This window comes from Pygoscelis adeliae, unplaced genomic scaffold, assembly GCF_000699105.1.
Source record: "Pygoscelis adeliae isolate BGI_AS28 unplaced genomic scaffold, ASM69910v1 Scaffold444, whole genome shotgun sequence".
Lineage (NCBI taxonomy): Eukaryota > Metazoa > Chordata > Aves > Sphenisciformes > Spheniscidae > Pygoscelis > Pygoscelis adeliae.
The window spans coordinates 180,974-196,367 of record NW_008824677.1 but is presented as its reverse complement, the minus strand read 5'-3'; the positions used below and the strand labels follow the sequence as shown (position 1 = coordinate 196,367).

The window sequence follows — 15,394 nt, the reverse complement described above, 5'->3', positions numbered from 1 at the left end:
GGGTCCATCTTGGAGCCGGCTGGCATTGGCTCTGTCAGACATAGGGGAAGCTTCTAGCAGCTTCTCACAGAAGCCACCCCTGTAGCCCCCCTGCTACCAAAACCTGTCCACACAAACCCAGTACATGATTCTTAAATTTTATCAATAAAAATTATCTGTTGGTGTTTGCTTGTCAGCAATACAGGTGTTTGGAGAAGGTGAATCCTAAAATACATATTTGAAACTTTGTTAGACAGCAATGTAAATGAACTACCTATCAATTGTCTTCCAGATACCTGGCTTACCGCAACTTCATGATTGACACCTATCGCTTAAACCCTCAAGAGTACTTGACCAGCACTGCCTGCAGAAGAAATCTGACCGGAGATGTGTGCGCTGTCATGAGGTAAAAGCCATGGATCTTTCAGCCACTGCCTTCACTTTTTCAAAAAGAAATAGGAGCTACATTAGACATGGAAGTGTTCCAGTATGACATCATAGGTGTGGGCAATAGCCACGGTGCTGTTGATTAGTGTTTCCCCACTTCTATGGTAACCATACTATTTTATACTATTCTTTATTTATAATATTCTGTCTGCTTGCTGAACCATGCCTACAGAGTTTGGATCTTAACTCGTGATTATTTAGGTTCTGCTGTTCAGTAAGTATGTGGAGTTTTCTCAGAAATTCCAGTTTTGCCACTCAGCTTTGTGAGTTTTGTTTTGCCTAGTCTTAAGCTGTGAGGTGCAGCAGAGCCCTAGAAATTTGGAACTTGCTAAATGTCGATTCAGTGAAGAACAGCTAGAGATAGATGAGGGAAGCAAATCAATGGTTGTGCAGCGCTCACAATCCATACATTGTCTGCAAATGGTTCCATGCATGCAGCCCTAGCTTTGCTTTGCCTTTGTCCTTAATTAAGTAATTTCCTGTTATCTATGACCAAAAATACCATGTTCTGTTTTATACAACATGCTGAAGTGCAGTCAAGTCTGTACAAAGCTCGTGCTATGTGATTTGTATTTTTATTTGCAATTAGTGAAGGGTTCTGGATCTGTGTTTGATCCAGAAACGTAAACTTCTTCCTTTGCTGTCTCCTTTCTGCAGTGTCAAGCATAAGCAAGGCTTTAGTTCTTAAGGTTTTAATTTGTCATGTTGTTTCATAGAGTACATGCTTTTCTGGAGCAGTGGGGTCTCATTAACTACCAAGTGGATCCAGAAAGCCGTCCCATGGCAATGGGACCTCCCCCTACTCCTCACTTCAATGTGCTGGCTGATACACCCTCTGGACTTATGCCTCTCCATATCCGCACTCCGCAGGTGAGCCCCGCAGGTTGCACTAAAGTGTGTTGCCTTAGCTCTAGCCAGTGCCATGCAACATCTCAGTAGAATAACTTGCGCGCGATTTGCCGAAATGTTCCCTTTTTTTATTGGTCTAGGTTGAGAGTTTCAGGTAGTCGGAATCTCCAAAACAAATCTGCTAGCATTGTGTGCAAGTGATATTATGTAAAGTCATCTCTGTAGACGCATGTTCAACTTAGTCCGTGTTCTGTTTAACACTGGTCTGAAAACCTTGAATAACTTTCAATTCATGCCCCTCTCACCTTTCTCTCGTAACGTTTGTTCACAGGTTCCAGCTGCTCAGCAGATGTTGAGTTTTCCTGAGAAAAACAAAGAGAAGCCTACTGATCTGCAGAACTTTGGACTTCGCACAGACATTTACTCAAAAAAGACTTTAGCAAAGGCAAGTATGTTGGGATTTTTTCCCCTGCACCTTCTATTAAGGTTTCTTCCTCGAGTGTCCTCCACTAGATGTGACATTGGGTAACTTGTGTTACTCTAACATTCCTGTTGTAGATTTCTTCTATCTCAATGTAGGATGCCAAGATACCTCAGTGATGGTTGTGTTGGAGATCGGATTTTGTAGAAATAGAGACATGTACCTATCCTCAGCTAGTCAATACTGTCAGTCTCCGGACACTGAACTCTTGTTATGTTATTGTATATTTTACCTGAATGGTTCAGAATCAACAAATTATCCAATAATTTAATACAGAATCAGAGATCTTTCAGCGGAGTCTTTAACCATCCTGTTTTACAACTCTAAGCAGGGTTTTCCAGACTGACAGCACTAGAAAGTTGCTCGATTACAAAAGGTGTCACAAAACCATTGCAGGGGATGCTTTAGCAGTGTCATTGCAATGTATTGTATAGTTAAAGTTTTGAGACACTGTTGCAGTGATGTCGGTAATTCCATAACCTGTTGCCTTTAACTCCTCCTGCTCCCTGATACCTGCGTGTGTGCTTGGAGGTATTGCAGGAATACCAGTTTATTACTTCAGCGTAGCCTTCAGTCTGGAAGTCTGTAGCGTTCTGCTGATCAGTGCCTCTCTTGGGCTGACATCAGGCTAATTCTATGTAAGTGGTTTCTGTAAGTACGGTGTTCGTTGTCCCAGGAGATCATGAGATAACTATTTAAAAAAACAAAACCAGAAAATCCCCAAACCCAACAGTTCTAGAGATCAGCATTTGTTTATGAAGCCCAATTCCATATCGCGTTTCATGGAGTGACTTTTTCACTTAGTTTAGGGAGGTATAAATATTCACCAAATTCATAAATCTTTCACTGGTCTAGACTCTGGTTCTGTTTGCAAGCATCTGTAATGATGATCTCAAGCAGATTTATTTGCAGAAGTTGATTTCCCTTTTTGTTTTATGTGTGTGGCAATTGCTTTTTTGGCTGTTCATACCAGCCTCTTTGATAACTGATCAGCTGCTGGATGACTCACTTTGATTAATGTTCTCTGTGGGTTGATGATCTGTTTGAAATGCATCTTGAGATAGGACAGATTTACTTATCCTAAATCCCTTTTCCTTTTGCTGTGGTCTTGCATAGAGGCATCCAATCTAGATAATATTCTTTCATAAGCAGGCAACAACCTGCTTTTGTCTTTATTTGACATGTAATGGATTAGGGTGTCTGTAATCACGGAAAGGGAAGTTTTCACCAAGAGCTTTTTAACTTCTAGAAAATCCCAGGAGTTAACCATGAGGTACAGATTTGGGAGCAGCAACCCTTGGAGCAAGTGATTGCTAAATTTGCAGATTATCTTGCTGTAATTACTTTGTCTTTTCAGATAGCTCATCTCACTTGTAAAGATTTATTATTATTTTTTTACCAAGTTACTGATGAACTTTTAGATAAACTTTTTTTTGGACCAGCATGCACCTTACCCGGTCCCGTCGGTCTGCCTTGGAAGCAGAGGTTTAACGAGGGCTAAAGTTACACTGACATAAACCCTGTTCTGTTGAGAAAGGTGCCCTTTAAGCTTAGAGAATCCCAGGTGTGCCTGAATCAAGTAATACTGTCTCCTCAACAGACAGCAGCCTCCTTCGGCTGTACGGCAGCTGGTGAGGGGGTTAGATATTCCGTTGTGTCTGTTGGCTGCCACTGTCCTTGGTGTGAACTGTAGAATGCTTTGTGTAAACTGCTCTGTTCTTGGCTTAATTTTACTGGCCAAAGTTAAGCTGACCAGAATGCCATCAGCACTCCTAAGGGTTTTTATTATTTAGGAAAATCCGCTTTTCTGTTTACTGTATGTGCAAGCAAAGATAGCCGGGAGCCAGGAGAAAAGAGTACCAAATCACTTTGCTTTGGCTTGGCATAAAAGAGGAGTTGCAGGTTCTCCTAGGCGTGTTGGGAAGGTGGGATCTGTAACCCCCAGCCTCCGCAGAGACTGCAGGAATGTACTCGCCTGTGTGCCTTGACTACGTAAGTAAAACATGTGAACTGAAGTACGAGATAACCAGGGATTGGTTAGCTGTAGTAGGAGGATTGTGAAAGGTACATGTTTGAGTGGATTAAATAACAGGTTCTTCCCCTTTCTTTAATGTTTTCTTCTAAAAAGTTCTGTGCAAAAAGACCTGTATTTCACTTTTTTCCCCGTCTTTTGTAGAGTAAAGGTGCAAGTGCTGGAAGAGAATGGACAGAACAAGAGACATTGCTGCTATTAGAAGTAAGTTCATGAGGGCAAAACCAAAGGCTAGGAAATCAAAACGTGTAGATTTTTAAAGCATGTAATATTCTGCATGTAGGTTAATAAATTTTTTGAAGTGGAGTTAGATGACAGCTGCATGCTTTTACAGAAACTGGAATAGCAAAGCAGAGTTGATAGTGGGGAGCAATCTCTTGGGACTCAACTGGTGTAGCCGGAGGAGGGGAGCGGTTGAGTATCTGTGTATACATGGCTGCCTGTCTGTTGTGGTTATGGCTTTTAAATTGGTAAAAGGTTACAGCTGTCTCTTGAAACCATATCTCTTTATTTGACTGTCATGGCTACAAGGAAGTTACTACTAAAAAGAGATGGCAGTAACATCTATGTAATAGAGGGGCGTCATGTACTTTAAGGTTCGGTTCTATCTAACTTGTACCTGCAAGCCAGAAATTAAGTATTTAAGAATGTTTGCATAAACTCAAGAACAGATCTTGCAGTGCAGAGAGGTCTTTTCATTAAACAGAAATTACTAACAGTATGAAATAAATGCCTTTCAAGTAATGGCTTACCTGCCACTAAGATAAATACTTTGAAATTCTGATAATCTTTACAAATTCCTGGCTGTGCCATAGCATGTTAGGGAAACAGCTAATTTTTGAAGTTTAAATTGTTAAGAAACAGTTGAGGCTGTTTCCTGTCCCCTGCCACTAAGAAGGGAAGCTCTTTATTTGGTAACTCTTTAATCCCATGCATCTACCCATTCTTTTTGCCACATAGCTGCACTTGATGTATTCTTTAAGATTTTTCCGGAAGTCTACAAGAAATATACATGAGATGATTCAAATCAGGTACTGTAAAAATGAGCTCAAAGAACTGCCGGCACACTAGATCAGGTTTTTGTCCCCAGATTGCTTAATCTGATGCTCTTGAACCACATGGTAATTGTCAGGTCTCTTGGAGTTCCAGCCTAGGATGAAAACCATCACGTGAGGTGTGCTGCAGAAGCATGTCCTAGTCTTTCACACTGACATCAGGGCAGCATTGTTTTTCATAGCGCTTCGTCAGAAGAAGAATCTCGGTGGCCTGAAATAATTAATGTGCTGCTGCTTCCTGTAAAGAAATTATCATCTACCTAGCTTTCTTTTACAGGAACGTTTTCTTGATGTAGAGGTTGGGTGGTTGATTTTTTTCCTTTTATGTAATCCAGGGTTCTGGTATAAGAATTTCCAGTTTTGGGGTTGGTTTTTGTGTTTGTTTTTACTTGAAGAGAGAGCTTAAAGCAGACTGCAATTGTGTGATTGTTCTGGCTTTTTTGTCTTTACATGTGTCAGTAAACCCATTGAAAAGGTAATTTCACAAGGAAAAGCACGGACAATGGATCTTGACAGTGCTTGACGGTGCTGAACAATACTCAGCTTCTGTGTGTGGCTTCTTTTCTGAGCTAGCCAAAGTGCCTTATCAGCAGCATACTTTGGTTCACCCTTCACAGATATGGAAGTGTGTTCATCAAACAGCAAAAATAGATATTATTTTTTTTATGTTAGGTTGATATGCACTGTTTAGACAATACTTTTCTATTGGCACATGGAAAAAATTTGTTTATAGGGTGAAAACAGCTAAGATGTCTTTCATGGCATTCTTGTATGGAGAAACAAGACTAATATCTTGATATGCTGGCTTCTTTGCTTACTAGTAGTATTATTTAAAATTCATTCTTTTGTACGTTTGTAGCTTATGGTCGTACATAGCAAGAAGTAGCCTAATGAAATAACCCAGATGACATTCTTCCTTATTTTAAAAAACAAAACAAAAAACCCCAAAGTCTTGAGATTACAATTCTATTTAATGTGTGTTTAAATTAGTAATGTTTTTGTTCTTCATTCTTCATGGATAAACCAGTAAAGAGTATATTAGTTGAAGCATAAGTAATTCAGCTATAACAAGCCAGCTCAGTCCAATTAAATCCTCAGGGTAGCTTTGGGCAAATATATATGCAGTGAAGTTCCAAAGAATAAATCTTATCTAAAATAATTATTGTCCTTCCGCCTGTTGAGTGAATAAATTGGGGGGAGGAAATACTGTTTTGCTCCCAGAATCATCTTCCCTGCCACACTGCTTCTCCGTATCTCCACGGAGTACTATTCGTGCATAGTTAAGTGCATTTTCCGCTATATATAGTAAGGACAACTATTGTGAGAGCTAGTTCGTCTAGCAGAAAAATAACAAGCAGTGAAGGAGAATGAGCAAAAAAAACCTTGCGTGGTCATGAAAAGCAGAACTGATATGCTAGTGTGATTAAAAATGGATAGACAGTGACATATAACTTACTGCACAGCACAGAGATGAAATAGGGAAAGTGAAATGAAGGTTGAAGAAATATTTTCCCATGAGTATGACCTAGTGAACTAAGCAGTTTCTCATTTCTTTAAACACTTGGGCAAGATCAGACAGAGGTCAGGAGAACGGTTCATAAGCAGTTAGGGACCGTTGATTCCTGTGGCATGGACCAGGCTGTCCAATGTAGTCTGTCCTTGGTTCATTCCCAAAGCAAATTGTTCTTTCCATTGAGCTTTCAGAAGCCTTCATGTTGTCTGGCTCATGGTCTTCAACAGTTCCTGTATTGTTCTTTCCATCCAGCTAAGCTCTGCCGGAGCACAGTGTTCCTGTAGGCTGGTACTTGCCCAGCTAATCTCACACCCAGTGTTTTAAGGGAGGGAGCAGGGAACCAATGGCCTTCTGAAGATACACTGGGGTTTTTTCCCTCCTTCCCACCCAATTTAAATAGTGAGACCTAGCTATGAGAGAGAGAGAGAAAATGTTTTAGCGTTGATGAAGAAGACTGGTTTACACATAGTCCTGCAGGCGAACGTCTTCTTAGTGCACAACCTTCATATACGTAGTAACTTGTTTTGTGGAAATGTCCCTTCCCAGGCTGGGGAATTCTTAACACGTGAGGCTGCTGGCTCAGTTTCTGTCTTCTACTCGTCACTAGCAACTCTGCAGAAACATCCAGCATATTAACTTTCTGTCCTTTTGTGTACTACTCAGACGTGTTGGATGTATCTTCCTCATGATGTCCGACAGATGCTGTCCAGTTGAGCAGCCCATTTGCTCTGAATTCTGCCTTTATGCTGCAAAAGGTTGTGCACGTGGAGAGTTCAGTCAGTCTTGCGGCTTACCCTGAAGGTTGAGATTTCTGGTAGTTCTCAGCCTTGTGGGAAAGATCTCAAGTATTGAAAAGCTATTAATTTTATTTGTTCTTAACATTCATGCTTAAATGGACATGCTGCTTAGTTGGGGAAACTCGGTTGTCATGAGCAGTTAGTTTAGGAGGAGGAGGATTTCTGTGTCTTCTGAAATATATTATACCTCCAGACGGGTGCCTTAAAGTCCAAGGCAGCCTGCCTGATGGCCAGCAAGTCAGTAAGGACATATCACGGGGATCCTCCAAGCAGTCTAATAATACCTACTTCAAACTCTGTTCTTCCCCCTTCCCCAGTTATTGCTAAAACGTCCGCTCGCTTGCTGTGAAGCGATGCGGAAGCTAGTTACCTTTGTTTGTTGTAGGGTAAGTACAGTGTAAGTAAAAAACCAGCTTGGCTTCTCGGCCAAATATGTTAAAGTTCAAAACGAAAATGGGATCTGCAACTCAAACAGAAAGGTGTTTACCACCCTTGCTCAGGCCTCTGGTATTAAATATTTTCAGAAGACTTCTGTTATGCCTGTGAGTTGCAGATCCCATTTTCACTTTTAAGTTCAACATATTTTGCCTAGATCTCAAATGGCTTTTTACTTTTTCTAGGTGACTGCACCGTGAATCATCTCAGTAATGTAAAAGTTAACGGTTCAGGATACTTCAGCACTTATTTTATGCTATCCAAATACTTAAATAACTAAAACAGTGTTTAGGGAAAAAAAACCCTGCTTGTTAAGGGATAATATTCTATTAGGCTACCACTTTGGGTTTTTACAGTACTAATTTGTTAGTTTTTGAAAAACTAGTGCAGGGACTTCAGTAGCTCATTGTTATTAAATTGTTTTGTTAAGACTTTTCTTAAGTAACTTTAAAAGCGACTGAAATTCTGAATTACAAAATCTTTGATTTAATCTGTAAGTTCTTACTTCATTACGTAGATAAGCCACCTGATAATTTGTTAACCTGAATGCATAACAAAAATCAGACTGTTAAACAGTTGCTAGAGAACTGATCTCTTCTGGCTTCATGATATCAGCCATATTTTCCTCTTTTCCCCTGGTTTGATGATCTTTCATTTTCATAACATCTGTTGGATCTAAAAACTGGACTTCACCATCATAGCTAGTATATATGTGTGAAATAAATCCTGTTCCTGCCCCAAAGAGCTTAGTGTGTTAAGACATAAGTGAGAGAACACAAGAGTGCCCTCAGGGGGAGTAGTTATGGGAATTAAAAGAATTGGTGAGACTTGGTAGGACAAGCAAACTTACTTCTCTGTAAAGCTTTTCATGTGAAAGCAAAATGGGGAAACACTAAGTATGCAAATATTATTCATAAATCCCAAATCTTCTGACAATTCTGATACAGTAACAGCATAAAACTCGTGTGATGATCCCTGCAGCTTAAATTTAGCTGATGTCCCAGTGAGATGTTCGTATTTCTTATGCAGAATAACTTTGCTACCAGAAAAAATACAATTTTAAATAGTTTTCTGATCCCGATTTATTGTTCCATCACCAAAATAACTAGTATAGAAAATCTTTTTGCATAAAGTAGGTTTGTTTTTGGGTTCCCCCCCCGAGCAGTCAATGTATATACAACGATCTTCATCTTTTGCAGGCTCTGGAGATGTACAAAGATGACTGGAACAAAGTCTCAGAGCATGTTGGGAGCCGTACCCAAGATGAGTGCATTCTCCATTTTCTGAGACTTCCGATTGAAGACCCCTATTTGGAGAACTCCGATGCGTCTCTGGGCCCGCTGGCTTACCAGCCCGTACCTTTCAGCCAATCTGGCAATCCAGTGATGAGTACCGTTGCTTTTCTGGCATCGGTGGTGGATCCCCGGGTGGCATCAGCCGCAGCGAAGGCCGCGTTAGGTATGAGTTTGCCCCAGCGATTTTTTTTCGCCCTGTCTCTACAACTTTGCTCTCTGTTAGTCTGCTCTTAAAATCAACCGTTTCTAGAGTTTCTTCAGGGTGGGCAATAAGTTGTAAAAACAAGTTTACGTGTATGTAGAAAACAGGTCTACTGATAGCCAGTATTGTGTTCTGCTGTTACTGAAACTGCCAATTTACAGGCAAGTTAGAGTAGCTCTTAAAGGCCACGGAGTGTCTAAAGATGGCTTGCACTCCCCTTCTGTGCTCACTGACTATTGACAGTGTTTGCAAGCACCACCTAGTAGCTGGTGTTACTGTGACCACTGTCATTAGTTTAGCTATGGGTAAATGCACAACGCTAAACTTTCAGTTTTCCTCGTTTATTTCTGTGAAGTTATATGGGTCCTCTAAGAAACTCGATGAAATAGTTCCTTTCACTTTTTTCCTTATTTTTCCATGTAAAAGACAGTTTTACATAATTGGGAGGAGACTATTTCCTACCACGTTTGAGAGAGAAAATTAACTACCTCATGTGAAAATAAGGAACTTAAATATTTGAGAATTCATTTTGTCACGAGATTTACCTGCACGTTGATCTGAGAAAATCATAACTTTTAGTTTCCCTTAAAACCCTCGCAATATAACACTTTCTGTGTCATTTTTAACAGAGGAGTTTTCTCGAGTCAGAGAGGAGGTACCGCTGGAGCTTGTTGAAGCTCATGTAAAGAAAGTACAAGAAGCAGCAAGAGCCTCTGGGAAGGTGGATCCAACATACGGACTAGAGAGCAGCTGCATTGCTGGAACAGGTCCAGATGAGCCAGAGAAAATCGGTAGGCTGTCCATCAAAATGCAGAAATTTCTGCAGATGAGGTTCCTTGGGCATTTTCTTCTGACTCATAATAAACCGTAAGTTCACCTCCAATACGAGACGGGAATCGCGGGTAAGGAGAGTGTGACAGGTCATTCCAGTTCTGCTTGCTGCAGGGTTACTAACTCTTTCCACTGAATTAATGAACTTAGGACCAGCTTTAGTTTCAGAAATCTGTTTTCCTACTCTGACTACGTGGAAATGCCATTGCTTGGGATGCATAGAGTTGAGTGGGCAAAAATACCAGAGCAGAACATTTCATGCCAATTCTCTGGGTATTGGAGTAGTTAGAGGATGCTGCCTTTCTAGCATTATAGTTACGATAAGCAAACTGAGTTTTATTGGCTCTTTGTGCTGCAGCTGAATTTATAATGTTATATCACACCTTTTGGTAACCAGTTTTAATGCAAGTCTTGTACTCTGAGTACATTGCTAACCGTGGTGGCAGCAGAAGAGGAACTTATAATAAAAAGATAGACTGGTACATGATAATGCCACGATTCTTGGCTCTGGTTGTTGTACATTCCTCTGCCATACTAGCAAGCTCTTGTTTTAGAGCTCGGTTTCAACTGAGCTGTTTTCTTGTAGTATTCAGCAGATATTCTGGTATTAAGTCTCTTATCTGAAACTTTGACAGGTGCAAATTGTTTATTCATTACTATGGAGAGTAAAAGTGTATCTTGTGGCAACTCCCTATAAAGTGAAACCACTTTGTGTAACCCTTTCTGTTTAACCCTATTTTGGCTCTCCTTCAACGGTAAAATGGGTAGACACGCGTGTTTTGCTACGTACCTACTGACCGTCTCAGACTTTCACCTCTTGAGTTTGGTACAGATCTACCGACTTGTCTGTAGATCTTTATTTTTCTCTCCAGCATTGTTGGCTGCTGTTTTGTTCAGCTTATCACGAATCATTTTGGTGAATTTAGTGACTAGATATTTAAAGGCACGTATAGCTTTGGGTAAAACTGAACAGCATGTAATCTAGATTGACTGGAAGGTTTGATTTGGGCTGTGCTTGCGCATCTCATAGTTGACCTGCTGTCACCCCTTCTAGAGACATGAGCAAGGTGCCAGATTGTGTGATGGGATCGTAAGGGACCTCTGTGTTCCAGTGCTGTTCAGTTACCAACTGCTAGTCGTACAGGTGAAGACGCACGTCTGCTATTTATGGTACTTAATGTCCATTGTAAAACTACACTTCTAAATTAGATTTAAAAGTACCGCTTAACTGATTAAGATATTTTTTTAAATAGAAAAGAAGTTATCAGACCACTCAATCCTTCTGTTACATTTTTCAGTTTTACACTCAGTGGGATAGACTTGATGTGAGGCAGCTCGGTGCTTTGGGAAGATGCGGAGTATGTGCGGAAAGGGGAACACTAGCATCTGGAATATCTGCTTCTCCCTGTTCTGCAATGCTCTGTTGCGCAAAACTGACAGCAAGCATCGAAGCCCTGTTGAAAGGGCAAGGCTTTGGGGTTTATTTTCAAGTTTACTATAAAACAAATCTAGGTGTTATTCTATCTGGGACTAAGTTTAATTTGATAGTTATTTTAAAATAAGCTCATCTTAGGTTAAATCTTTCTTACTGGGGCTTTGTTTCCTTTTTCCATATTCTCCAAGTACAGGCTTCACTGTAGTATGTTAAGGACCTCTGACATCTATGCTGCTTTGAATCTTAATTCTTAATCCTGCAGCACGACTGTGGAAGTTTACCATTGCTACATCATCGGTGATATTGCTGGTCTGTAGGTTAGCCCTTTCTCCAGGAGAATTTGCACACAAGTTGCAAATAAAGATTTTGAAGTGCTTGTCGTTTAATATGGGGAGTTGGAGAGCAGATGACCATAACACGATTATTTCTGAATGAGCTGTGTGGTGAGTTCTAGAAGTAATACTGTCCTGTTATAGTTAATGCGATTTGTATTGGGCTGTGACTAATGGAATAAATTAGGACAACAGCAGATGGTTCTCCCTGGGGGAGCTGCTCAGCAAGAGTGAACTGGGTCACTCAACAATCTGCGGTGCCTTCCACCTCCAAAACAGCTTTGCACTGGAGGGCATGGGGGAATCCATAGCTTGCACTTGCAGAGGTGTGTTTAATACGTCGAAGTGTAGCATTGTGGTGTGCAACTGCTGAAATGGAGCTGTGTTTCTGCATGGCTAGACCTGAAGTTTTATATCTAAATGTCACTATGGAGAACTAAAAAGATCTACTTAGGGTTCCGGACTACAATTAAAGTTCATCAGTTGTTATATTTTAGAAATAAAATTATGTCATAGCTCCATAATGATTTAAAAACTCTTAATGTTGGTGAATTATAGGCAATGTGGACTGCGAAACGGGAAAATATGACTAGAACAGATTGCAGGAGCTTACATTGCAAGAATCTCCTCTTTTAAGTCTTCATTGTTAGTTTTTCTAAAAGCTGGGGATGGTTCCTTTTTAAATTGATATAGGAAGGCTTCAGTAGAGTTAAGGGGAGACTCAAGTGCTTCAGGCGCTGTGGTAAGCATGGTAGACACTGTCTTTTGCTTTTCAAGATAGTGCCCCACTGTAGGTTACAGAGTGCAATACATGAAGATGCTTCGCATCTGTTTTAGTGAAAATGAATTGAGGAGAGCAAACAAGGGATCGTAGCTCATTAGGCTAGTGATTAAGCTCCAGAGAAGGGAAGTACCCTTGTACGCCTGTGGTACTTAGTAGTTTCAATTAAGTCTTCACTGAGTATGTGTGCTTTCTTAATGGCTTTCCAAAGGTGATTAACTACATTGCACGTATATGCAGTCACTGAATGAGGCACGAGGCAGTCGCTGAAGTGCCTGTGTTGGAGGCAGTTACTTGTGCATTTTAGGTCTTATTCTAACAAGCATTTCACTGAAAGTATTTCCGCTGACACAAGTGTATGGATGCTTCAAGCTGTAGCTCATCTGTGACAGTAAGCACTGAGGGACTGGTGGTCTGATTTACTGTCTGCTACAACTGTAAGCGATTTAAATGGATGATTAAATTTAATATTTTATGGATGATTTTGTATCATTCTCAAATACACATACTAGAAAACTACACACAAGTATACATACACAGGAGAAGTTATTTTACTTCATTTTTGGCAGGATGCTTTCTCTTCTGGTCTCCAGGGTGTGCTTTAACTCTGAAATAATGCAAGTATTGTTAAAATGAAGCGTCTCCGAGTACTTCATTCACTTTGCGTGTATCCAGGTGCCTGTGAGCTAGTTCTGCGCCGCTGGAGGATTGAGCCCGTCAATCCTCTCGTGATGGACTCGTGCAGCTCGCACGAAAGCTGCAGCAGCTTTCTGTGAACTCTCCACCCTTCTTCATGGAAGCCCACCTGGTTATTGTGCTGTACGCCTACAAGCTGCGTGAAGCAGAAACAGAGGAAGCTCTGGTGGCTGCAGAGTCCTGACTTACTGTGGAAAATGTAAATTATGGTTTAGATAATAGCGTAATTGTCATATTCAGACCCAGGATTTTTCCATAGCTATAGTATATTTCCTCTCAATTAAATATTAATATTCAAGCCTGACTTTTGACAGGTTGTGTGTGTTGCCTTAGTGAAAACAAAGGAGGCTGGGATGTCTTGAGGGCATATTTAAACTATTTGCTGAGCTGAAACTCATGCTAGTGATTCTGTGCATTTATATGTGGGGTTTTGCTTATTGTTCTTCCAATGACAATGGAGGTTATGTATCTGCTTATGCTGCAAGTGTCTGTTTGCTGGTAATGCAGTAAATTCTTACCATGGAAATATTTTATAGTTTTACTTGTTGACCTAAAGTCAATTTAACTTCTCTGTAAAGTCAGTGGGCTTTGTCAGAAGTCAGTTATAAGTTCTTCATGTATTAGAAAATGAGGCTCCGTGTTCTTGGAGATAATACGCAAAACGGAACAAGCTTCCATAGAGACAGAAAATATTTCCTGCTTCAGGTTTGAAGGGGGGAACGGAGAGGTGATGTTTCCTGGTCTGCAAGTGGTTTCTCCTTCTTGAAAGATGTCTTGTGGTGTCTCGCAACCATCTGCCTCTTGCTGATCTAAGAAATATTGCTAATTTGATTCCCCATAGCCTGCAAGGTATAATACCAAACCTGCTGAAGAGGGTTAAAGAGCATCATTGGTGCCATGTAAAAGGGATTACAGGCTCTTTCTCATTAAAGTTAAGTCTTCCCCTTTTGTAATAGGGACATGGAACTGATCAATTCCTGTTTGCATTATCAGTTATGTATTTTCATTAACCTCATTAGATCATACAGGAAAATCAGTACGGTTGTGTTTATATCCAACTGAAAGGCAGGAGTCACTTCTGTCATTCTCATGCAGAGGGTCAGAAATGTTTTGGTTTTTTCCCAATCCTTTCATATTTGAATTAGAGATTAGTTTTTACGGGACTTTTAATTGGTTTGAGGTACTTTCAATAGCCTGTAATTTAGAAGCAGAAACCTGCTTCAACCCAGGTAAACTTACTCAACCCCCAAACTAATAATTGATAGCTTTCATTTTCTTTTTCCTTATACATGTAGTATTTCAGCACGGTCCCCTCGATGTACACAAGTTCAGAATGGTTTATGCCAGTGGGAAGTGCAGAGGCATAGCGCTGTCACTGCAAATAAGGGCTTAGTAGCTAATACGAGAAAACAGTTTTCAAAAACCATTGACTACAACCTGCCTAAAGTTGTCATCCTAATTTTAAAAGAACATTTATTATTACAGCCAGGACTAGGAAACCTAAGTGAAGTTGGGATGTCCGCAATAATCTTACTGTCACACATACATACCTCTGACTCTCTTTGTAGCTGAATGTGTCCCTATGTAACATAAAAGAACACTTCGTTTTGGAAAGAGTCCATCAAATGTATTATGACGCAAGGGAGAGTCCAAGGGCAGTTTTCCTTACTGTGAGATGCTCTATGTGCTTTTTTCTTTGAGAAAATTTTCTCTAAAGGGTGGATGGGAAGGAGTTTGTCTTTCTGGGGTGTCTTGTTTGCCGTGGAACTTCCTCCGCAGCAGTAGTTGCTTAACAACTCTTACCGTGGTCTACAGATAGGTCTACAAATTTGCCCAGAGAAGCTGTGGATGCTCCATCATTGGAAGTGTTCAAGGTCAGGTTGGACGGGGCTTATAGCAGCTTGATCTAGTGGAAGATGGCCCTGCCCATGGATGATCTGGATGATCTTTAAAGGTTCCTTCCAACCGAAACCTTTCTATGAGTATATGAAATAAAAAATGAATATTTAATAAAACTAGCCCCAATACTTGTAGAGAATTAATAGCAAACACTTAGAATCCATGATAATGCTTGATGTGTAGCACATTGTAAACGTACACAAATTCATCCTGTGCTCGTGTCCTCAGCTGCCGCAGCGACTCATGCATTGCTGGATGCTGCTGTTCTGAAAAACTTTACCTTAAGATGGGAAACCTTGAAATGCGTTGTAATCAGAAAACAAAACCCACATTCA

At 40.5% G+C, this 15,394-nt stretch overlaps 1 protein-coding gene across 2 annotated transcripts in view; it reads left to right on the top strand.

The window, feature by feature from the left end:
* SMARCC1 (SWI/SNF related, matrix associated, actin dependent regulator of chromatin, subfamily c, member 1) overlaps positions 1–15,394 on the top strand; it is an 88,430-nt gene that overhangs the window by 36,621 nt on the left and 36,415 nt on the right. For both annotated transcript variants that reach the window (XM_009323142.1, XM_009323141.1), the window contains exons 15-20: positions 272–385; positions 1,143–1,296; positions 1,607–1,720; positions 3,933–3,992; positions 8,788–9,046; positions 9,715–9,876. In XM_009323142.1, the coding sequence (XP_009321417.1) occupies positions 272–385; positions 1,143–1,296; positions 1,607–1,720; positions 3,933–3,992; positions 8,788–9,046; positions 9,715–9,876 (863 nt within the window). The remainder of the gene's footprint in view (positions 1–271; positions 386–1,142; positions 1,297–1,606; positions 1,721–3,932; positions 3,993–8,787; positions 9,047–9,714; positions 9,877–15,394) is intronic.